Genomic DNA, 23,763 nt, shown 5'->3' with positions numbered 1-23,763 from the left:
TCCCTGCGGCTGAGTCGATGGCCCCCACCCCTCCGCTGCCGACTCCTCCTTGCCTTGAGAGTCCCAGATTGATCTTTCCCTCTCCCTCCGCTTTCCTCTCCCGCCAAAGTGTGCCCACTGCTCCCACCTTAGATATTCTGCATGATTCCCGAATGAAGCTGTTACGCTACTTTTCCTTTGGAGATATTCCTTTGATGTATCCACCCTGCTACCTGCAACGATGATGTCACTCTGCCTGCCGCATGATGTCATCCTACTTGCCACCACCCAAGAGCACAGAGAACCAGCTTGTGCCGTGAATTTGCCACGTTTCAATGTCCCTCAGCTTCATTCGGGGCAAGAATCCGGTGCACGGAACAGCTGTCGAACAGACAGAAATGTCACAGGTGATGCAAGACAGTAGGCAGGAAAGAGAGCACATCACCTGTTGCATTTCCTCCTGCTGCACAGAAGACCCAGGCTCAGAAGTCCAGCAAGGGCAGCAGGAGATGGTATCCCGCTCTCTAACCACTGGGCAATGCTACCTCCCATGGGCTGTGTGGCTTATCTGGCTTCATTGAGAGAGATGGGGAGCTGGATATTACAGACACCAAATCCCCCTGTATTAATGCTAACATTTTCCAGGCAAGGGAAGGTGTGAGAACCTTCTTGGGACTTCCTCCCTTTGTATGTGAGTTGTAGCTACGCGGTGATAGGTGTGGTGGCACTCTGCACATGCTCCAAGAGGCCATGCCTGTGTTGGTTACTGTACATATTCTCGGATGGAATTTTGACTTCCGGGATTGAGGTTTTGGAAGGTGGAATCAGAGGCTCCTTGGGCCCAGGGAAAATGAGAGCTCGCTATCTCCCCGGTGCCCCAGAATTCACATCCATAGCATTCCTGTTCTTGAGATTCCCACTCTGTTTACTTTGCCATGGTTACCCATCGTATTATCGCAGGTATTTTCCTGCCCGTCTGTGAGATGCAAATCTCCTGCAGTAGCCGTGGAAAGCCGGCTGGGATTTCCTTCCGAAACAAAGTGACATGGGTGTCCCTGGGAGACAGGAGAAAAACCTCTGGCAAGTGGGGGGGGGCTCTGCCCCACCTTCTCCATCCACACAGGAACACCTGGATGACACATCAGTGCGAAGGGAATTCTGGGAAAAGAAAACAGTGACCATGAGGACATAAGAAGACTCTGTCTCTCTACATTCCCTTCCTGCTATTTGTATTTTTATAAATGTGAATCATAGAATCATAGAATCATAGAGTTGGAAGAGACCACAAGGGCCATCCAGTCCAACCCCCTGCCCAGCAGGAAACACCATCAAAGCATTCTTGACATATGCCTGTCAAGCCTCTGCTTAAAGACCTCCAAAGAAGGAGACCCCACCACACTCCTTGATAGCAAATTCCACTGCCGAACAGCTCTTACTGTCAGGAAGTTCTTCCTAATGTTTAGGTGGAATCTTTGCCATGTGTGTCGTGTCACTCTGACATTGCCTGCCTGCCTGCCTGCCTGCCTGCCTGCGAGAATCAGAATCCAGGGGGTATGTTTGGGAGAGAGCAGGAGAGTTCGGGTAAGCCTGGAAGATTAGGAATGGGAGTTCTCTTCCAGAACCAGGTGGAGTGTGGACTCTGGACCGAGCAGGTGGATGGGGGGGGGGCAGTTTGGCTCCTGACTGAGCTCAGCATTTAGATATTTCCAGATTCTGTGGGATCTCACTGGTGTGGTTGGGTGGGGAGATGCCTGCCCGTGATTTGTGACTTGTATCAATATATTGAACATATTTTTGAGCTCTTGGGAGTAAAAAAAAAAGTGGCCTAAAAATGCAGTTTATCAACAAACAGACAACACTTCTTGGTACCTTTGATGCAACCCACTGCAATTATTATTCCATTATTATTTATTAAATTTATATCCTGCTCTTCCTTTCAAAGGAGACAAGAGCAGCCGACACACAAAGCGATTACAACATCTAAAAGTGATTCCAAGACAGATGCAGACTTGGGAGAGGTTGGTAATAAAAGGGGTGGTTGGGAGCTCAAATCTAAAACCAGATAAGCATAGAGGCCACATCGAGGAAGAGCAAGGTTCTCAAGCATAGCCAATAATGCCCGGCTGCCCTTGAGAGTGAGTGATCATTGTGTGTTTATCTCACAGGCATTGTGGCTCCGCAGAGAAATGTCCCCAGACTGGATCACATGCAAATCTAGTCTCTTTTGAACTCATTGTTTACAATTCTGGCTCCCACCCCCTCCCATCGGTGTGCATGCGCTCACGTGTTTGCATGTGCCGGTCAAGGATAACAGTTCACATTGTGGGCTTCAATCTGTGAAACAGGGCCGGCCCTGCCGTTTGGCAGGAGGGTCGGGTGGGGAACGGGCCGTAGCTCAGGGGCGCAGCATCTGCTCTGCAGGCAGAAAGTCCCAGGTTCAATCCCTGGGATCTCGAGGCAGAGGCCTGGATCCTTGGAAAGCGTAGGCAATACTGTGCTAAATGGACAAATGGATTGACTCACACACTCCTGTGTACAGAGTGAATGGGCTGCCTCAGGCGGCAGATTCTGAGGAGCCTGCCCTCCCTAGGCTAACCTCCTGCTGACCACAGATATTTGTACTTGGAATGTGGAAAGTGCCATCTCGGTCCATTGCTTCAGGCAGCAGAAAGTTTGTATGTGCAACTGTACATTTATTATTTTGTGTTTTTATCTTGTATTTTTATGTTGCCAACCGGATGAAGGGCCATATACGAATTTAAATAGATACATTTAAAGCGCACGCGCACACACACAGTGAGAGTATCCTGGGAACTGCAGTTTGTTAGTGGAACTGGGAGCTGTGAGGCAGCGGTGGTGTAGTGGTTAGAGTGCTGGACTAAGACTTGGGAGACTAGGGTTCAAATCCCCACTCGGCCATGAAGCTCAGGACGTAACTGCCTCTCAGCCTGGCCTACCTCACAGGGGTGTTGTGGAGATTAAAACGAGGAGAGGAAGAACCATGCAAGTCGCCATGAATAAAAAGATGGGATATAAAAATGCTTTTGTCGTCATCTGTCTTTCTTGGGAGACAATGGAAGAATGTGCCTGGGGGGGGAGGAGTCAAACCATTGGAGAGTTATAAGATTCATGTTTTTTTATATTTTTAAAAAATTATACTTTTCAGGTTTATACATTTATTTAAAAATTCAATCATTTTAACATTTCAAAACTTGACTTCCTTTCCCCTCATTTTGTGGTTCCTTAAAATTTATTTTTAATATCTTCTGCATATCCAAATTAACTAAATTTGTTCATTTATTCATCTGCTTTAAATATATACTCTTATCAAACTGCAGGTTATTACAATAATCCTGCCAATTTATCTGTAAATATTCAATAAACCATTTCCATTCTTTTATCAAAAGTTTGTCATCTTGATTTCTTATTCTTCCAGTAAGTTTTGCCATTTCTGCATATTCCATAAGTTTTTGTATCCATTCTTCCTTTGCTGGGACTTCTGCTTCTTTCCATTTTGGGGTGAGTAGCATTCTTGCAGCTGTAGTAGCATACATGAATAAGTTTCTATACAGTTCTGGTAGTTCTGTCCCTATAATTCCCAAAAGAAAAGCTTCTGGTTGTTTTGCAAACTTTATTTTAAACATCCTTTTCAATTCATTATATATCATTTCCCAGTAAGCTTTAAGCTTAGTACAAGACCAGCACATATGAAAAGAACCTTCTTTCTCTTTACATTTCCTACACTTATTTGATTAAATTTATACATTTTTGCCAATATAAAGGGAAAGGGACCCCGACCATTAGGTCCAGTCGCAGACGACTCTGGGGTTGTGGCGCTCATCTCGCGTTATTGGCCGAGGGAGCCGGTGTACAGCTTCCAGGTAATGTGGCCAGCATGACTAAGCCGCTTCTGGCGAACCAGAGCAGCGCATGGAAACGCCATTTACCTTCCCACCGGAGCGGTACCTATTTATCTACTTGCACTTGACATGCTTTCGAACTGCTAGGTTGGCAGGAGATGGGACCCAGCAACAGGAGCTCACCCCGTCACAGGGATTCGAACCGACGACCTTCTGTTCAGCAAGCTCGAGTCTAGGCTCTGTGATTTAGAGACCACAGCGCTATCCGCATCCCTCTCTGAGACCATAACATGCTGTAAATTTTATATCCCTATTCCACAATCGTCTTCATGCTTCCATGCCTATATTATGCCAAATATCTCTTGCCCAATGTAACATTGAGGGTTTTACTTGCCCATCTTGTGCCTCCCATTCCAATAATATTTTATACATTTCAGACAGCACTTTTACATTACATCCCAACAGGTCTCTCTCCAGTTGTGATATAATAATATGCTGTAGGTCTGTGATGCATCAGTTCCCAGGATATACGGGGTGTGTGTGTTTTAAATGTATGGGTGTGCATGAAGCCATTTTGATGCCTGATGCCAAGGACCAGGAATGTGCAAAAGTCTTCCCTACCAGATGTTGAAACTTTCTTCAATATCACTGGGTAGCAGACAGGGAGCTGTAGCTCGATGAGGGGTAAACTACAGTTCCCATGAATCTTTCGGAGGGAGGGGTGTGTTTTAAAGGCATGGTGCGTAAACAGCCAATGCTTGGGGTCAGCTTCTGCCAAATGTACTGCTAGTCCTCAAGTTTCCATACGATTCTTTCTTTCTTTCTTTCTTTCTTTCTTTCTTTCTTTCTTTCTTTCTTTCTTTCTTTCTTTCTTTCTTTCTTTCTTTCTTTCTTTCTTTCTTTCTTTCTTTCTTTCTTTTCCTCTCCTTCGGGGGGGGTGGGGGTGGGGGTGGGGGAAATGTAGCTCTACGAGGGGCAAACTACAGTTCCCAGGATTCTTTGGGCAGGTGTGTTTGCTTTAAAGGTACAGGGCCAATTCTTTGAGCTGGCTTCTTCCAACCGTGCTGCTAGTCCTTAAGATTCTGCAAGGTGATTCTTCTCCCTTTCTTTTCGAGGAGAGAGGAGCCTCTAGGACCCAGGACTTGGAGGCAGGAGAGAGGGAGGGGTCAGGGTCTGGAGAAGGAATAGACGCGAGTGTGAGCCCGAGGAGGGAGGGGAGGGAGCTGGGCTGTGAGCCAAATCCAGCTGCCTGCCCTTCTTTTTTTTCCTCCTCCTTCGCCCTTTCCCCCCTCCCCTCTCTGCCTTTTTCTAAAGGTCTCTCTCTCTCTCGCTCAGCACGTTTTGGTGGGAAAGAAAAGGAGGAAGGACCCGATTGCAAAAGGAGGAGAGCAGGAAAGAAAGAAGAGAAAGGAAAGAAAGGGCGAGAGAAAGAAGGTGATTCTCCCGGCAGCCGCGGGAGGGAGAAAGAAAAGAGAGAAAGAGAAAGAAAGAGTGGCAAAAGCTGAAAGGAGGAGGAGAAGAAGTAACACATCCGGCCATACCGGAGCCGGAGAGGGGGCGGGAGGCGAGACTTTTGCAGGGAGAAAGAAGGGAAGAGGACAAAATGGGAGAGGGAGGAGGAGGAGGCGAGGGCGCCGTTCGCCCTCCAACAGATGGGAGCGAGAAGAAGTAATCCCTTCGCCCAAACTGGGAGGGGGAAAAAGAGAAAGGAGAGACGCGCGTGGAGAGGAGAGAAGGAAGGAAGAAGGAGACAATGATGGAGAAGGCGCTTTGAAGTCCTCGAGGAGCCTCCGCTCTGCTTCCACCTCCTGCCCTCTTTCTGCTTTTCTTACCCAACTCTCATTCAATCTTTTCTTTCCCCACGACCTCCTTTCCCCGGGTCGCTTTGCGCACCAGGATTGCGCACCAGCCAGCCAGGACCGCGCGTTTCCCTTCCTTCCACCTGATCCCTGCTTTCTCCTTTTGGTCCCCTCTTTCGCCTCCCCTCCTTTTCCTCTTCGTCGCCTACTTTCTGCCTCCCAGCCAGCTGTAATTTTTTCTTTTTTCGACTGGCCTCCTTTTCTTCCCCCTCACCTAGTTTCCATCCAGCAACTTGGTTTCTGACTTGGCCGGATAAATTGCTATCTTGCAAGGAAGCAAGCAGGCCGGACCCTTCTATTATTGGCTTGAGTGGGAGCCAGGATCCCAGCCGAAGGGGAAAAGGCCAAAAAAAACCCTAAATTTTGTGGGTGTGGGTATCTGCTTTTCCTTGGAAGAGAGTTCCCCCCAAATTAAGCCTGCAGCAAAATTAAGCCTGCCTCAGCATAAAATAGATGTGTGTAGGAAGGAGCTAATAATATTCCCCCCCCCCCAAAAAAAAGAAAGGAAAAAAGATGGACTTGCGACATTTCAAGAGAACTGGTCTCCCTCCAAAATGCAGAGCATCTGGAAAGCAAACCGCCAGTCTCTCATTTTAAACCCACAGAAGAGGGAAAACACAACTTGGGAGTCTTGAGAGAGAAAATTACTACTTCAGGTTAATATGGAAAGCTGAAGTCTGGTTTATCCAAGCTGACTGTTTGGACTTTGCTTGTGGCAAATGACAGAGAGGAGTATGGTTGGTTTGGATCAGCTGCTTTTTCATCTGGATTGCGCAGTCTTTTTTCTGGATGCTGAAGATTAATTCAACTTCTAAAGTCCACCTGTGTCCACTTGGATTGGGGTTGCAGCACACATGTATACATTTTCTGGATGTTGGACCCCGTCATTCGTCGAACACTGATTCTGGATTTGGGCTGGATTGAATATTTGCGCTAGCGAGTTATTTTTCTAGATTTTGGCAGCCCTCCCAATTACTTTCGTTGTTGTTGTTGTTGTTGGAAAAAACGCTGCTTTTTCTGGATTATAAAGGGTGCGGAAACAACATCATGTGGGATTCCTCAAAGTTTACAAATGATTTTGGGGGGTTTTCTGAAGAGCATCAAGTTTCCCATGCTTTGAAAAAGCTAAAATTATGGTGTGTCATCTCCCCCATCACCAAATCTTACATCTCCTCTGTAGTCTGAGGGAGAAAACATGGGTCTTTCTTAGGCAATGAGCTTACACTAATGTGCATCACTATTTTTGAAGTTTGATTTTTGTCAGTATTAGCATTTTCAAGCTTCACGTCTCCTGGAGATTTGGAGATTTCTGCAAAGCAGGCTGGATTTGTACACAGACTTATTATTATTATTATTATTATTATTATTTGGGAGAAAAATTGGATCAAACCTCAGGATTTAAAAAAGAATTTAGTGTCCTGGGTCTTGGGGAAAGTTTGCAAAACACCATGGAAATTTCAAGACATGGTAAATACTGCCTGCACTCTCAGGAAAAAACTGACCTGCTGGGTGTGTGTGTGTGTGCTTTTTTAATCTATTTCGGAGAAGTAGGAAAGTTTGTTAGCATCTGTGGATCTACAGACTTTCTGCTGGCAAGGCTTTTGGCTTGAAAGGAATAGCTCAGGAAGGCTTTCTGGATTTCATGACGATGCAAAAATCCGTGGTCGTTCTTCCGAGCGTGCCAGTTTTTTTTAAAAACAAGGACCTTTGGAGAGAAGTATTGCAAATGCCTCTGTTTTGGGTTGCAATTCCACTCTGCGGTTGCAACACAAGCCCATGTTCCAACTTGTTACTCTTTCGCCTTGTCTGCTTCATCAATCCATGCAGCCTGAGCGGCCTGGAAGCAGCCAGGCCTACTCAGATGGTTTTTCTGGGAAGCTTTTGCTGACCAAGAGATTTGGGAAGGCTTACAAAAACTTCTGGGGTGTGGGGGAAAGAGCATTGCAAATTGAAAGTGGCTGGACTTCTGAGAAACCAGACTCCTAGCAATCAAAGGACAGGGAGTGTTTGAGTTCGGTTGGAAATTACCTTTTTCCCTCCCGCTTTGCATTGACAAATTTGCCAACTTTTTTGTTTGTTGAGAAACTCTTTGTTTTGAATCTGCTCTGGCTTCTTCCATCCCCAAAGCACTGGATATTTTTTTTTCAAGGATATAAGAAACCAGTGTTGAATTTCTCAGGAATCTCCTCTTTGTTTCGGAACAACCAAGTGTGTGGACAAAATAATGCACCTAGAGGCGGGGATATTGTTTTCGGAAGCCGGAGGAACAGAGGTGTAATCTTCGTTCACAATCTCCTGGGTCTGCGGTTGTCCCTTTCCCACTTCTCAGTCTTCGACACCCTGCCTTTTGCAAAGCAACATGTCTGTAAGTATGCTCAGCTAGGAAAAGAGAGCCAGGTATTTAGCTAGCCCTGAGAGCAAAGTCTAGAGTTGAATCTGGAATCCGGAGCTCTTTTGACCTAGGACAAAAGATTAGTTTCAGGGTCACTGGGCCACAGCATGTTCCAGGTGTACAAACAGTGAAGACTAGGGAAAGAAGTACAGAGCTGTAAAAAAAAACCTCTCCTGGGAACGTTTGCCAATGGAAAATCATTTTAAATTTCCCTCACAATTCCCTGAAGATGTTTAATCTCTGTGTGTGTGGGTCCCAGATTCACCTGAGATTTTGCTTCAGGTGAAATTGGATGGCCTTGCTTCTTGGTTGAAGAAGGGTCCTTGCTGTCACTGGGCCTTAGCAACCCAGCACCTGTTTGAATGTTGAAGCTCAGAATACCCGGGTGTCCCCAAGTATATTCAGTAGGTCTTTGCTTAATAACGTGACTTAATACATTTGGGGGCAGAGGATCTGGGTGCTTTTGTAGGTTTGAGCCCCCCGGGCCTTTCCACTTTCTCAAATCAAGGCACATCTCAGTTGATTTTATCTTACTTTCTGCAGCTTTACCAGAGAGAGAGAGAGAGAGAGAGAGAGAGAGAGAGAGAGAGAGAGAGAAGGTCAGGGACCCCTCAGAAAGGACCCTCCCCCTATAGAGAAACACATGCTAACTTCTTGAACATTGCCCTCATTTCTAAGCAGCCCTGCACCCAACTCCCCAATGAGATCATCTCTGGCAAAGAATTATCTGTCAGCACCCAAATTGGCTCTTTCCCTCCCCACCCCACACCCCTTGATTGCCACATATTAATGGCCAAGATCTGCCTTATATTTTAATCTGATTCTTTTTATTGTCGTAGGCCACTTTCGGAACTGGTTTGACTGGAAAGCAAGCTAGCAGTAGCGACAGGGATCTGGCCCCCTAAGGGCTATTTTATCTGCCCCCCCCCCGCCCCCCAGAAACTCTTCCTAAATTTTAATCAAGGGATCAGTAACACAATAAAATGCCCCCTCTTTTTGCGCGTAAGGTCACTGGGTTGTAGTCGATGCTAACCCTACGCAGAGGTGGCCCATTGAAATGAATGGACCTAAGTTAGCCGTGGCCATTAACTTCAGTGGGTCTTCTCTTGAGTATTGGATACATACAACCCATTGCTTTTCAAAGCTGTGGGACTCATTTCCAGATGTGTCAGTCATTTCAGCAAAAAGACAAACCCAATGTCTCGAAGATTTCACCGATTCCCCAGTTCAGTGTCTCATCTCTCCTTTGGGATTTGAATGTTCACATTTGCAAGTCATGTGGAGCGTGAATATGCATGTTCCATAGCATCTCTTACTAATGTGCTCTTACTGATGAGGCAACTTTACTGCGGAGCCCGGATACCTGCAAAGGGCTGCCAGTTTGTGTTGCAAAATGCAACTGCCATCTGGAAAATGGGTGTGTGTGTGTGTGTGTGTGTGGACACGACTAAACGACTAAACAACAACAAAATATGAGCAGTACAGTCGTACCTTGGAAGTCAAACAGAATCCATTCCGGAAGTCGGTTCGACTTCCAAAACATTCGGAAACCAAAGCGCGGCTTCCAGCTGGCCGCAGGAAGCTCCTGAAGCCAAGCGGAAGCCGTGTCGGACATTCAGCTTCCAAAAATCATTCCAACACTCACTTCTGGGTTTCGATCTCTTCGGGAGCCAAGGCGTTCGAGATCCAAGGTACGACTGTTTTTTTTTAAAAAAAAACCTCTTAGGAAGGCATCTGTTCAGCTTCTTCCACTCCAGGAAGAGTTTCAAGCAGGCAATATTAAAAAGGGAAGGCAGATGCATGCATCCAAAAAAATAAAAAATCATGGTACAGCCTTTCTTGGACTATACTACTTCAGAATATTGGGGGGGGGGGAGAGAGAGAGAGTTGAATCCTTCTCTGCAACTCTCTGCTGTTTAAAGTGGCAGAGCCTCGCTTCCCAAATGCAGGGAGGGTTGTACTTGTTTTGTGGTGCCTATTTCTATCTGCATGCACTTCTGCTTAGCCGGTAGCCCAGTCCCTGCCACATTTGGCCTTTGGCTTGCCTGTGCGGGTGGCTGTGAGTTATAAGCTACGACTTGGGAGAAACAGATGGCAGCCTGGGATTTAGGGGGATTTGGGTGGCAAAAGCGAGAGTGTTGGAGAGAATGCATTGCTCTGCACAAGATAGGGGGGCTCGCCCTGAGCTCATTTATCGCCTCCTGGGCTGCATCTAACTAACTGGGCTACCGGCATCTGGGCCTGTGGCTATCTAGGGTTAACACAGATGTGTGAACATATGCATTCAGAGCAGCTCTGTCTGGGAAACACCCTGGATCGAGGGACAACCCTTGTGATGCAATATACCGGTATATCCCATGTGGGGAGCGGGTGGGTCCTCCAGCTCCCAGCCAAGGAGTATAGAATCACAGGATCGTAGAGTTGGAAGGGACCCCGAGGGTCATCCAGTCCAACCCCCCCCAACAATGCAGGGATATTTTGCCCAACATGAGGCTCGGCCCGCACGACAAAGGGTCAGGGAGGGTGGGAGTTGTAGTCCAGAAGGACACACCCACCCTTGCAGATCTGTCTCCAGGCGGAACGATCTGTCTCCAGGCGGGCGAATCCTGAGTCAATTCTAGGGTTGTGCGGAGTCAGGAAGAGGGGATACAGCCTCTTTGTGTGGCTGCTGATCCGTAGGTGAAGTTTCGGGCGCCTGTCTTGGACACAGGGTTGTACGCCAAGGGTTTGTTTCCTGCTGAGTCTCGCTGTGTCTGAGCATCCCCCCAAAAAGGACAGCGTGTGCCCGTCTGCAGTAGCAGGAGGCTGTGTGATGGCCTGTCCTTACGGCTGTGTGTTATGTCCTTAAAACTACCAACAACCAGGCAAGTCTGGGCGTTTGCCTCTCCTGGGTATGCTCAAGTGCCGGGGGCCAAATCAAGAACTGACCCACCCTCCCAAAGGCATCTCGCTGGCGCCAACCAGCTGATCAAACTTTATTATGGCACTTAAGCAAGCGAGGTCTTTTGTTTGAGGCAGCCAGCTCCTTTCCACCTTTCTGTTGACAGTGAAGCTGTCTTATCAAAGGCCTTGGAGCTCAATGTAACCTCCCTGCGGGCAGGGCAGACAGGGACAAACAGTGTGGAAGGGGGGGTGTCTCTGTGCCGTCCTCATGTGCTTCCTGGTAGCATCTAGTGGTGGTTGTGAAATGCAGAGTGTTTCTGAAAGCTGGGATCCCAGCTGCTGTCGGGACTACAACTCCCATCATCCCTGGCTAGCAGGATCAGTGGACAGGGATGATGGGAGTTGTAGTTCAACAACAGCAAGCTTGAGAAACACACTGGCTAGGCAGACCCTCAAGAACTTCTCAGGTTCTCTCTGTGTGTGTGTGCGATTTGCACATCCCTGGGAGAATTCTGCAGTCTGTACTGGGATATCATTTCATCTGTTCCTTTAAATTTATACACTGCTTGATTGTAAAGGAGGTGGGGGCCTTCAAAGCGGTTCGCAAAAAAGAATAAAGCGATCGGCAAAAGCTGCGAAGAACAGCAATTCAAACAACAGCAAGCTAAAAGCATATGAAAAACACACGCCCGGCATTCCACATACCTGGGTAGGCTCGCCTAAGCGAAAAGAGTGCAGCAAAGGCGCCTTTCCTGATGTCAAGAGGCAGGGAGTTCCAAAGTCTAGGCACGGCCACACAAACGGAACAAGTATTCAATGCAGATCAAGTATTAGGTGGCACCCGGAGCAAGTTGGGCAGATTGAAGCAGCCACGTCAGCATACGTGGAGTTTTGTGAAGAAGATACAGCTCAGTTGGCAGAGCAGGAGACTCTTAACCTCAGGGTGGTGGGTTCGAGCCCCACGTTGGGCGGGAGATTCCTACACTGCAGGGGGTGGGGCTATACGATCCTCGTGGCCCCTTCCAACTCTGTGATTCTGTGAGTTCATATAGAGATGTCGTTACTCTGCCGGCATTTTGAGGGATACCTGACCTGCCCTCTGCTTCCTGCCAGGCCCAGCTCTGCCGTGCCCTGTACGACAACGCAGCCGAGTGCCCGGACGAGCTCTCCTTCCGCAAGGGCGACTTGATGGTCCTGCTGCAGCCCGAAGCCCCGGGCCTGGAGGGCTGGCACCTGTGCTCCTTGCATGGGCAGCAGGGGATTGTGCCAGCCAACCGGGTCAGAGTCCTCCCCGAGCCAGGGTCCCCAGGGCCCACCGCTCGCCGGAACCACGTCCCAGCAGACGTCTACCAGGTGCCCAGGAAGGAGGCGGCAGCGGCGGTCGGGACTGCCTACGAAGGGCCCCAGGATGAGCGGAGGAGGAGGGGGCTCAGGAAGGAGGAGCAGGAGGTGAGGAAAGGTCATTTATTTATTTGACCCAGGTTTTCAGGCGAGGATTCTCTCCTGGGCCCTGCTTGGAGCTGCTGTCAGAAATTGAACTTGGGACCTTCTGCATGCAAAGCAGATTTAGCTCTATTCCTTAGAACCCCAAACCTTGAGATTTGAGGCCAATATTCCACTAGGTGTAACCCCTGGGTGGGGGGGGGTGCAGCTGCCGGTTTATTAGCTCCACCCCTTCTCTTTCAGCCACGCCCCCTTTAGCGCTGCCACCTCCCCCCTGACAGAAAGAGCATTCTTGTCGTTCTTAATTAGAATCGTATACTTTATCCGTAGATCTCGGGGTGGTTCACAACGACAAATATAACAAACGCAGAATACGCAGTGAAAAATGAGAACGAAAATGAACCCATAATTCCCCCGTCCACAACACATTTAAAAGGCCGTGGAATATTAATCAGCCAAAGGCTGAAGAGGAACGTTTTTGCCTGATGCTTGGGAGGTGTATAATGAAGGTGCTAGGCAAGCCTTCCTGGGGAGTGTGTCCCACAAATGGGGAGCCACCGCAGAAAAGGCCCTGTTCTCATGTAGCCGCCCTCTGGACCTCTGTGGAGTAAATTTATTTAAAGCAGCCTTCCCCCGCCAGTGGGAGTTGTTTTCCTTTTTTAAAAATGATATTTATTGAGTTTCCATTTTATAACATATGAATACAATCTTTGTTTTTCCACATAGGTTCAAACTCATCTGAGCTCATCAACTTCCCACCTCATGGTTACTTTGTTTCTTTGCTGTATCGTCACATTTCTAATATCCCCGTTTTTACCTTACATTATTCCCATGTCCTTTTTAATTTATCTGTAAAAAGGTAGAATTTTCAGCCTTATAAGCCTTTTTAGGTCATTCCTGCCAGTGTTGTTTTCCAAAACACTGGAGGGCACCAGGTTGGCGAAGGTTGCTCTTAAGGTATTCCTCTGGGGCTACGGCCAAATCTCACGGCTTGTACTGGCTGCCTTTCGCTACTGCAAAACAATCCCATCCATGAACCTCAGGATGTAGCCACGACTTCCTTTTGTTGATCCTGGTTTGATTCCTCTCTCTTCCTCCTCCGCCCCCAGGTTTATGAGGTGCCACCGCCCGCCAGACCCTGCCCTCTGCCCCCCGAGGGGATCTATAGGGTGCCTCGGAGCACCAGAAGAGACGGGGACCCCGCAGAGGTTAGTGCTTACGCTCACTGGGGGAACTGCACGATGAAATCCAAGCGGCTGGCTGCATTATCGTTCACTGTGATGGCGTTTAGTTAATTAACACATTTTTAAAAATCTCAATCCCTTCAAGGAGATCGGAGCTTTGCAGACGGTTCATCCCTCTCTCCCCCGTCCTCTCAACAACCCTGAGAGGTAGGCCAGGGAGAAGGCGTGTGACTGGGAGCTTCATGGATGATTTGAAGCCAGGTCTTCTTGGCTGTCGTCCGACGCTCCGACCACAGCGCAACACTGCCTGTAGGATTGGCACAGGGACTGCAGATGGCGGAAGCAGCGTTTTCAGTTGGAGAGAGGGCTTCGGTTTGCTGGGTGCCTGTAGACCAGGGTTGGCCAACTCCCAAGAGACTGCGATCTACTCACAGAGTTAAAAATTGGCAGTGATCTACTCCCTTTTGGGGGGTTCAGGTGAAAGTTGTTGAGTTTTTTCAGGGAGGAGGTAAAATGTTGAGCTTTTTTTAGGGGAGCCACAGTTGTTCAGCTTCTTTGGAGGGAGCCAATGATCTACCAGTGATCTACTGCAGACATCACGATCTACCTGTTGGACATGCCTGCTGTAGACCAAAGTTTGAGGACCCCTGTTTCCGACTGAAGGCTAGTTGGGCGCAGGGAGCCATTGCGAAGCACCAACGATTCCTGCGTTGCTGCGGGTTGGGCTAGATGACCTTTGGGGGTCCCTTCCAACTCTGCGACGCTTTTGTATGCGGTGTTGCAGTAGTAAGGCTAATAACAGCCTTCCGCTTTGTCACAATAGCAGTGTATTCGTTTCAAAATCTAGCCCCCTTAATCCCTCAGCTCCCAGGGCTTCCCCCCCCCCCCGAGTCCTGTTTTTTAACCTTTTCCCCAAGGGTGAAGGCCCTGCCTTGTAGCCTGAACTGTGGGTGGGAAGATGCATTTGATAACCGTGCCGTTTAAGACAACTGGGATTCGGCTGCCTGCTGTCGAGCATCCCCCCTCCGTTGGAGAGCTGCCTTTGTGGACAGCTGGACCCGTCTGTTGCTAAAGACAGCTGCGGCCGTGCCGGTCTCCGAGGGTAACTGTATCTCAGCCCAAATGTGGAGACTGTTTTCTCCGGACCAAACTGGTGTCCTTTTCAGCCCCTAGATGGCCAGAGGTTGCCCTAGATGGCCGAAAGCTTCGTGGGGAGTGGCAGGACGGGTTGGGCGGAGAGGGGGCCACTTAGATCTGAAGGGCTGAATGTAAGAGATACACTCTTGAGTTTGGGGGTGCTGAGTGTGTGGGTCTGTGCCAAAGGATAGGGGGCAGCATCTTGGGGGAACAAGCCACAGACATCTGCCGTGGGGCTCTTTGGGTTTGGGGGGGGGCGTCTCTTCAAGGTGAATTTGTTTGGGATCAGGAAGCTGGGAACGGCAACTTAAAATGGTGGGAATGTCAGAAGCCATCGTATACCAAGTTAACACCATTGCTTCATCTAGGTCAGAAATCTCCCTATTAGGGGTGGGCAGCCTGCAGCCCATGGGTCAGTCATGGCCCAGCAAGGGTACCAGTTCGGCCCACAGGGCCAGATCTTCAAAGCCATGCCCACTTGTCAATCATTTGGCATCGCTCCAGTGGGCAAGTGACACTCATTAAAAGGTGGGGTTCGATTCAGTGTTTGACAGTTCTTTGCAGGGTTTTCCCCCTCCAGCCCTACCCACCCAACCTGTGGCCCTTGGAGAATTGCCCATGATGAGATCTAGGAGTCTTGGTAGACCACAAACTTGACATGAGTCAGCAGTGTGATGCAGCAGCTAAAAAAGCCAATGCAATTCTGGGCTGCATCAATAGGAGTATAGCATCTAGATCTAGGGAAGTAACAGCACCACTGTATTCTGCTCTGGACAGACCTCACCTGGAGTACTGTGTCCAGTTCTGGGCACCACAGTTCAAGAAGGATACTGACAAGCTGGAACGTGTCCAGAAGAGGGCAACCAAAATGGTCAAAGGCCTGGAAACGATGCCTTATGAGGAACGGCTTAGGGAGCTGGGTATGTTTAGCCTGGAGAAGAGAAGGTTAAGGGGTGATATGATAGCCATGTTCAAATATATGAAAGGATGTCATATGGAGGAGGGAGAAAGATTGTTTTCTGCTGCTCCAGAGAAGCGGACACGGAGCAATGGATTCAAACTACAAGAAAGAAGATTCCACTTAACCTTAGGAAGAACTTCCTGACAGTAAGAGCTGTTCGGCAGTGGAATTTGCTACCAAGGAGTGTGGTGGAGTCTCCTTCTTTGGAGGTCTTTAAGCAGAGGCTTGACAGGCATATGTCAAGAATGCTTTGATGGTGTTTCCTGCTTGGCAGGGGGTTGGACTGGATGGCCCTTGTGGTCTCTTCCAACTCTACGATTCTATGATTCTATGAGATATCCTCCCCCCGGCTGTCAAGAGTTTGCCACCCCTGTTGTAAACGAGCCAGAAATCCCCTCCCTCCCAAATCTGTGGTTCTCCTCGTTTCCTGGAGTTGATTAACATAGTACAGAATTCCTGGGAGGCTACCATTTCAGTCTGATGTTAGGGGGTTGTATGTATCCAAACACTTCCCCATATCTCCAGATAAGACACCTCTTCCTATATACATAGAAAGGTAAGGCTGTTGTCATGTTAGAGTTTGAATCCAGGGTGACAGCAGAAAGGCAGGCGAGCAAGCGCGGGGCGGGGGGGAGGGCAGGTGGCCCAGGCAAGCTGCTTGGCAAACCCCTCTCCGAAGGGCCACCCCCTCTTTAAAAAGGGCTGTGGGGGGGTTGGTCGAACTGTGTGGGGATAGGCATGGGGAGGGGTGAGGTGTAAAGCAGGCATCCCCAAACTCGGCCCTCCAGATGTTTTGGGACTACAACTCCCATCATCCCTAGCTAACAGGACCGGTGGTCAGGGATGATGGGAATTGTCGGCCCAAAACATCTGGAGGGCAGAGTTTGGGGATGCCTGGCCTAGAACCTTCTCACAAGCAGGCTAGTTTTCAACAGGTGAGGAGATTTTGATGTGAAGGAACACTCAGAGGTGCGACTCCTCATTCCCTACGTGAAACAGTGCACTCCAGGCAACATTATAAAAAGTGACTGATTTGAACCCAAATTTTGGCGTTTCCACCCAGCACCTTTAACCTCGTTATCTCTCTCCTTCATCATCGTCCGTATCCTTCTGTGCTCCTCAGGTTTACGACGTCCCCTCCTCCCTGATCCGAGACTCTCTGTCCGACACCTACGACTCGCCTTCCCCTTGCCCGAAGAAAGTGGCCCGCGTCGCCCCTCAGCCCTCCGCCCCTCCGCCCTCCAACGACCCCTATGACGTGCCCCTCACCTTCAAGAAGCCCGCCGGTTTGGAAGAGGAAGGGGAGGCGGATGACGGGGGCTCGGAGATGCCCCTCGTCTACGCCACCCCGTCAAACCTGCGGCGCGCCTCGGCCTTGCTGAACTTGTACGAGTCGCCCGAGGAAGTGTTGGCGGGAGGCGGAGAGGAGGAAGAGGATGGGGGCATCTACGACGTCCCTCTGCTGGCGCCCGGCTCCCCGCCTCTTGAAGGGGCGCTCCAGGGACTGAGCTTGCGGGATCCGGGGCCCCCTTCGAGACCCCGCTTGCCCTCGGCCGAAAGCCTGTCGCGGCGCCCCCTGCCTGCCCTTCCCAGTGAGGAGCGGCTTTCCGTCGAGCCCCCGCCCCCGTCCCCGAGCATTGTGCGGAAAGGGAGCATCCAGGACCGACCTCTGCCCCCGCCCCCACCCCGGCTGGGGGGTCTTGGGGCAGGAGAGCACCTGGAGCAAGTCGCAGATGACGGGCACAACGAATACGAGGGAATCCGTCTGGCGGAGGAATACGACTACGTTCACCTTAAGGTGAGTTCAGCGGTGAACGGCTTGCCGCAATGTGTGTGCGTCAGCCCTTGACCCCAGGGCCAAGGCAGGGTCAGAAACCCCTTCATCCTCGCTCTGGGTTTGCATTTGATCCGACCAAGCTCTCGCGCACAAAAATCATTTGTTTTCCTGCACTGAAATTAATTGTTTGCATCGGTTTTAATTGTACTGCTATTGTGACTGTTATTTCAGTGAAGTTCAATAAGTGGTGGTGATTTTCCAGAATAGTAAATCTGCTTAACCGCGGAATGGCAGGCAGAAATCCAACAGGTGGAGTTGTTTTTCCATCACTGTATCCTCACTCTGAAAATCCCCCGTAGCAGTTGCCTTCGACCTCTGGTAGAGACCCCTCAGTTGGTAGAGCATCTCAGGGGAGTGGGTTTGAGCCCCACATTGGGTGAAGGATTCCTGCATTGCAGGGGGTTGGACTAGATGACCCTCAGGGGTCCCTTCCAACTCTATGAATTTAATTTTTCGTGGCTTCACTCCCAAGGGATCCTGGGAAATGGGATCAGTGTTCTCTAAACATAGCATCCTCATGAAATGCAATCCCTTGGGTGTCTTGACAGCTGAACCGGATTTTAAAACACCTGAGCCACATTTGCAGTGAAGCTATGCCTCAACTCTGCTTCCAGCTCCCAAAAACCATTGAAATTATTATCGCCGCCGCCACCACATTTCTGCGGTCTTCACCCAAAATCTGTGGCAAACAAGCCGAACTGTGCATCATTTACATGATGTTGGTTTTTTTTAAAAAAAACATTTAGAAAGAAAGATTTGTACATTGCTTAATCACAAAGCTCTAATAAATAAAGCTACCTGTGAAACACAGCTGAAGTGTACGAAACTGTCACTGACACAAATGTCTACAAGACAAGTATCACTAAAACACATAAAATTCGTAAAACTCTTAAAACAGAACTACATTATATGTCTGAGGAGGCAGATCTCTGAGCAGAAGGTCTCATTCTGTGTGGATAGCTAGATTGTGTAGCAATTTCGGAGATCAGATAAAAGACTTCCCCCAAAAAAGGCCTGAACCATGGTACATTCCCACCAAATATGTTTCTCGAGGAGACTGGGAAAGGGATGGGGGGAAAGTGTCAAACCATAATGAGGCATAGAGCAGCAGGAACAGGTTGCAAGGACCTGTGAAGGCTACCTGAATGTACTCTGGAAATGTGGCTGGCTTCTTTGTTGTGCTACTGGTGACGTTTTCTGGATCATTTGATACGAAATTTGATCTTCTCGGGAGACCAAACACCTCATCACCTCCTAAGCTTTCTGTTCCACTTTACCTTGCACACATACCCACAATTCTGCCTCTCTCTTCCTTTCCCAGGGAGCAGATAAAACGCAGCCCAAAGCTACAACTTCTGAAGGAAGCCTAGGACTCGCCCTTTCTGGAGACACGACCCAGGCTGAGGAAATGGTATGTTTCGCTTTTTAAAAGGTACTAATGTCTTCAGCTTAGGCTGGGGACGGATCCTGGCATTCCCTTATGAAATTTATCCTCCCTGTGAAGCAGGCCTCTTGGTTTTTCAGGGGGGGGGGTTCCCCCAAAGGAGAGCCGGCCCGAGACCCTGAAGAGACTCTGCCAAGGCCACGCAGTCGGTCCGTTGTCGAGGTGGGGTGGGACGTGGCAGTTCGAATCCCCGTGACGGGGTGAGCGTCTGTTGCTCTGCCACAGCTCCTGCTAACCTAGCAGTTCGGAAGCACACCAATGCAAGTAGATAAATAGGTACCACTGAGGCAGGAAGGTAAATAGCGTTTCTGTGCGCTCTGGTTTATGTCACGGTGTCCCGTTGCGCCAGAAGCGGTTTAGTCATGCTGGCCACATGACCCAGAAAAGCTGTCTGTGGACAAACGCCATCTCCCTTGGCCCGAAAGTGAGATGAGCGCCGCAGCCCCATAGTTGCCTTTGACTGGACTTAACCATCCAGGGGTCCTTTACTGTTACCTTTTACCTAGGGGTGGGGTTCTAAGGTGGTCTTCCCACAAACCACGCTCAGCCTTGGTCCAGCAGTGTGCATGACACACACGCACCCTTACAACATAAGCAGGCAGAGGGGGAAGGCGGCTGCCATGTTGGATGGCAACGAAGGTTGCCATCTTGAATTTCCCAGAATGCCCCCGGGAGGGATGCTACATAACTGCATTCGGTTATGTCACAAGAGCCAAGGAGGCACACATACAACAAGGCGGCTACAGGTGAGGAGGCAGTTAGCTCCCACTGAAGTCTTACGTAGGCCAGGATTTTGCTAGGTTCTTTCTCCCAGTGAAAACCTTGGCAGGAAGGCCCAAAATAAGGCACAAGCAAGAAGCGGAGCCTTTTTGACAGCTTGGGGGCCATGTTCCAGGGCCAGAGGCAGCAAATGGAGGCAGCCACAGACTCTTAATGTCAGCTTAGAAGGCAATATTCCAGCCACACGGAAGCACTTGAGGAGAGTGTGGAGCAGGGCTGAGGAGGGGTATGGCCTAGCGAGGGACCTGAGAGCCTGATGTGAGGGCATGGAGGGCCACATACAGCTCCTGGGCCTGAAGCTCCTCTTCCCCCCCCCCCACAAGGAAGAAGCCCGGATCTCATCCTCACTGGGTTCCTCTGACATGTGCAAAGCAAGAGATCCTCTGATCATGGCAGCTAGGGTAGTTCTGGGGGCATTATGGGAAATTGGAGTTGGGAGCCAGCAGCAGCAGCGAGGAACAGAGAAGAGCATTGGGGAATTTTGAGGTCCTTGCCCTCAAAACCATCAAATTGCCCCCTCAAGTCTTCTCTTGTGCCAATGAGGGAGGTTTTCGTTCTGTTGTAAAAAGCATGCCACTTAAATAAGTCTCCCCATGTTCGATCTGCTTGAATTTTCAGAATTGCACACAGACATGTTCTCTGGCGCCCAACGGGAAAGATTTCCCAGGCGAAGGAAGCAGCCAGCCATCTCTCGTCTCTGAAAATAATGCCCACAACCACACAGCCAGAGTGAGCAAAATGGCAGCCGTCTAACCTTTTTCTCTTCGGTTTATAGGCTCCGCCTTCGCCCGAGGACAGCCAGCTTCTGCAGTTCTACACGGGGCAGTGCCAGACACATTACACCACCCTGCTCTCAGCCATCGAGGCGCTCCTGGCCAGCGCCAGTGCCCACCAGCCACCGTGGGTCTTCGTGCCCCATGGGAAGTTTGTCATCGTCACGGCGCACAAACTGGTCTTCGTGGGGGACACCGTGTCCCGCCTGGCATCCTCGGCAACGGTTCGGGCCAGGGTAGGGGCGGCAAGCGGCACCCTCTGCCAGGCCCTGAAGGACGCCGTGCTCTCGGTCAAGGGGGCCGCCCTGCACTACCCCTCTCCGCCCGCCGCCCGGGAGATGCGCGAGTGCGTGGCAGAGCTCTCCCGGCAAGCCTTGGCCTTCACTTCCTTGCTTGGCACCCTGGCGCCATCTTGAATCCTGCGTCGTGTGTCAGTGCCGATTCACCGCCAGCAAACTCCTGCCCTGAAGCTGTGAGACACTACGACCCCCTCCTGTGGCAATAACTGCAATGCTGCTTGGTGGTTTTCTGGGACTGAGGAGGCCCGAACCTGCCCCATGGATAACTCTGGCCCTTGCCTAAGGACAAATGTTTCCCTTAAGTTCCAGCAGCCATCTTGTCAGGGCCTCTTAACCCCCCATGGCGTTCAGGGTCTGCAGCCAGAAGCAACGTTTAGTGACCTTTGACCCTTGGGTGCTCAGTTTCGACCCACAGAGGAGACGGCCTTGCTCGACTTCATGACAAGAAATGGTCCTTGTCAGTGCCAGACCTTTGCCTCTTTGGTTTTACTCCCTAGCCCTTGCACCTGCGAGCAGCCATCTTGGACAGTTTCCTAACCAAAGAACGTTCCAGACCTTCAGCCTCTGACCCGACACTGCGCATCGTGACACCCATTTCCCCGCTCCGGTTAGGTTTTGCTAATTCTGACATAGGTTCCACCCTGAAAACATCAAAGGTTTCTCAGACGCCCCTCGATAAAGATGGCGGCGTGAGGTCGTAAGACCAAAGACACATCTCCTCGCTGGCTCTTCGTAGACTTGACAACAGTTCTTAAGAGTGAAAAAAAAACCCAAACCTGAATGGGAAAGGAGCTGAAGGGAAACAGAATTGATGGGAAATGACCCTTGTCATCCTGAAACAAAAGATTATGGAGCAACGGCTAGAGAAAGAGCGGGGATTGGGAGAATGGCCAATATTGCTGCAGCAGAGAGGTTTATGGGAAATTGCCAACGGGGCAAAAGAAGACAAAATGCAGAGAGGCAGCCAAATGTGAAAAGAAGCAAATTCATCTGGGGCAGAAGGGAGGAAGCCGAGGGTGAATAGGAAACGATAAAAAAATGGACAACGGGGGCGGGTCAGTATGGACACTGTTATGATGCACAGTGTGAACTAGCAACACAAATAACTGGGCAGGGGGTTATTGAGCCACTGCTAGGTCAGCGGAATAATGCCAGCACCTGGAAGGGGTCAGTATCCTTAATAATGAAAGTCCTTCAGCTTGATCTACGGATTCATTCCTCAGGATTGTTGTCTTCCTCTGAAAAAAAAAAACCCTTTAGATATTGGACAACTGCCAGACAATTCTGCAGTTTACAGCACGCACACACACACACATATACAGGCTCCCTGCGACGACCCTCATCTCACTTCCTCACCAGGAAACAAACGGGGTCAAGAATATCTCTCTCAGGAAATATTTGCCAAGTTATTTTCTAGGTTTGATGACAATAAAAATGGGTGAAAAAACAAACACCCATGCTGTGTTGCTTCCTTCCACATCCTGATTGGTTTTCCCCTCCTCTCCCCGCCCCGCAAATCTCCCCCCGACAACTCTGGCGTGCTTTGATTCCATTTCTGATTATTGATACGCTGCTGTTCAGGAAATACAACTTTACAGATTTAAAACATGAGCAACAAAAAAATGATAAAGCATCCGTTAAAAGCAGACACACCCACACACAAGAAACAACACGGCAAAACAGCCATAAACTAGGGGGAGGCAGCAATCCGTTTTCAAAGGCAAACTGGGAATGAATGTAAGAGTTTTACAAGAAAAGGCTCTGAGAGATCTAGACGCGGTCTAATAAAGTTGACCACCTGGCAGAATGGGAGAATGACGTGTGGGTCCAAGGTCATTAAATGCCAGAATGAATTTCCAAGCTGCAAAATTAAAAACTGGGTGATAGGTAACTAAGTTTAATTCAGGGTATACCCACTGAAATATGACTTAAATATGGTCCATTCGTTTTGACAGGGCTGCTCTGAGTAAAGTTTAGTGGAGTACCTCCCTGTAAAATTTTGAAAAACCAAAATTATATTTCTAGATCTGCCTCCTGCAATTCCCGTTCTTGACGCCCTTTTCCCAGGTCCTTGCTTTAGTCATGGGGTCTAGAAGACTTGTGGCTATAAACAGTTAAGAAGCGAAGGAACGTGAGACACTGGGGGCAAAGGTGGCCTATATCGCATCACCTTCCAGGGGGGAAAACACTGATCTTGTTTATTAGCCTAGAATGATGGGTGAGGTGCAGTGGCGAGAATTTGCCCAAGGCCAGCGAGAGGCGAAAACTGCACTGCAAAATTAAGCAAGAGAATCTCTCCGCCCTTTCAATGGAGTCTTGAATTCACATGATTTTCAGTGTCGCCAGGTACATTTTAATTAATGATTTCATTTATGTCCGTTTTTCCGAGGAACTTGAAGCAGTGCCCACGCCTTGTGAGGTAGATTAGGCTAAGAAAAGGGCTCAGTTATTGAGCATCTGCTTCGCCTGCCTTGGGTTCAATCCCTGGTGTCTCCAGTTAGGTTTGGGATCCACCCACACACACACCCGTCAGTGTGGACAATTCTGAGTTAAGACAGACCCGCGGTGCTCTTGACTCCGGTATAAGGCACCTTGCTGAGAGATCGCCCTGGGAGCCTTTGTGGCCAGCCATTTGAACCTAGATCTAGCTCAGCACTCTATAACCACTGTGCCACACTGCCAAGCATTTCAAGGAGAGCCCTTTGACCCAAAGACCTGCGCCGGGTTGGCCAGCGAAACCTGAGCTGAACTAGACCCCAGAATGAGATTCTGGAGAAAGACGGGTTGCGAATAATCCGGATTCGCTGATGTGCCAAAAGGTGCAGGGCGCGTGACGCACTGGCTGAACGCATTTGGAGAGAGAGAGAGAAGGGCTGGCGGCGGCGGCGCCGCGATCGCGCTCTCGCCCTTGGCCGGCGTCCCTCGCCGCGCC

At 49.6% G+C, this 23,763-nt stretch overlaps 1 protein-coding gene across 1 annotated transcript; it reads left to right on the top strand.

The window, feature by feature from the left end:
- Window positions 1–5,123: 5,123 nt before the first annotated feature.
- EFS (embryonal Fyn-associated substrate) lies at window positions 5,124–23,654 on the top strand. Its single transcript, XM_035136311.2, has 6 exons — window positions 5,124–8,063; window positions 12,087–12,422; window positions 13,526–13,624; window positions 16,822–17,496; window positions 18,857–18,946; window positions 20,535–23,654. The coding sequence occupies exons 1-6, from the start codon at window positions 8,058–8,060 to the stop codon at window positions 20,946–20,948; spliced, it is 1,620 nt and encodes a 539-aa protein (XP_034992202.1). The 5' UTR covers window positions 5,124–8,057; the 3' UTR covers window positions 20,949–23,654.
- The last annotated feature ends 109 nt before the right edge of the window (window positions 23,655–23,763 follow it).

The sequence above is a fragment of the Zootoca vivipara genome, chromosome 13, assembly GCF_963506605.1.
Source record: "Zootoca vivipara chromosome 13, rZooViv1.1, whole genome shotgun sequence".
Classification (NCBI taxonomy): Eukaryota; Metazoa; Chordata; class Lepidosauria; order Squamata; family Lacertidae; genus Zootoca; species Zootoca vivipara.
Note: the sequence above shows the minus strand (reverse complement) of the source record. Positions and strands in the feature narration are given on the sequence as shown.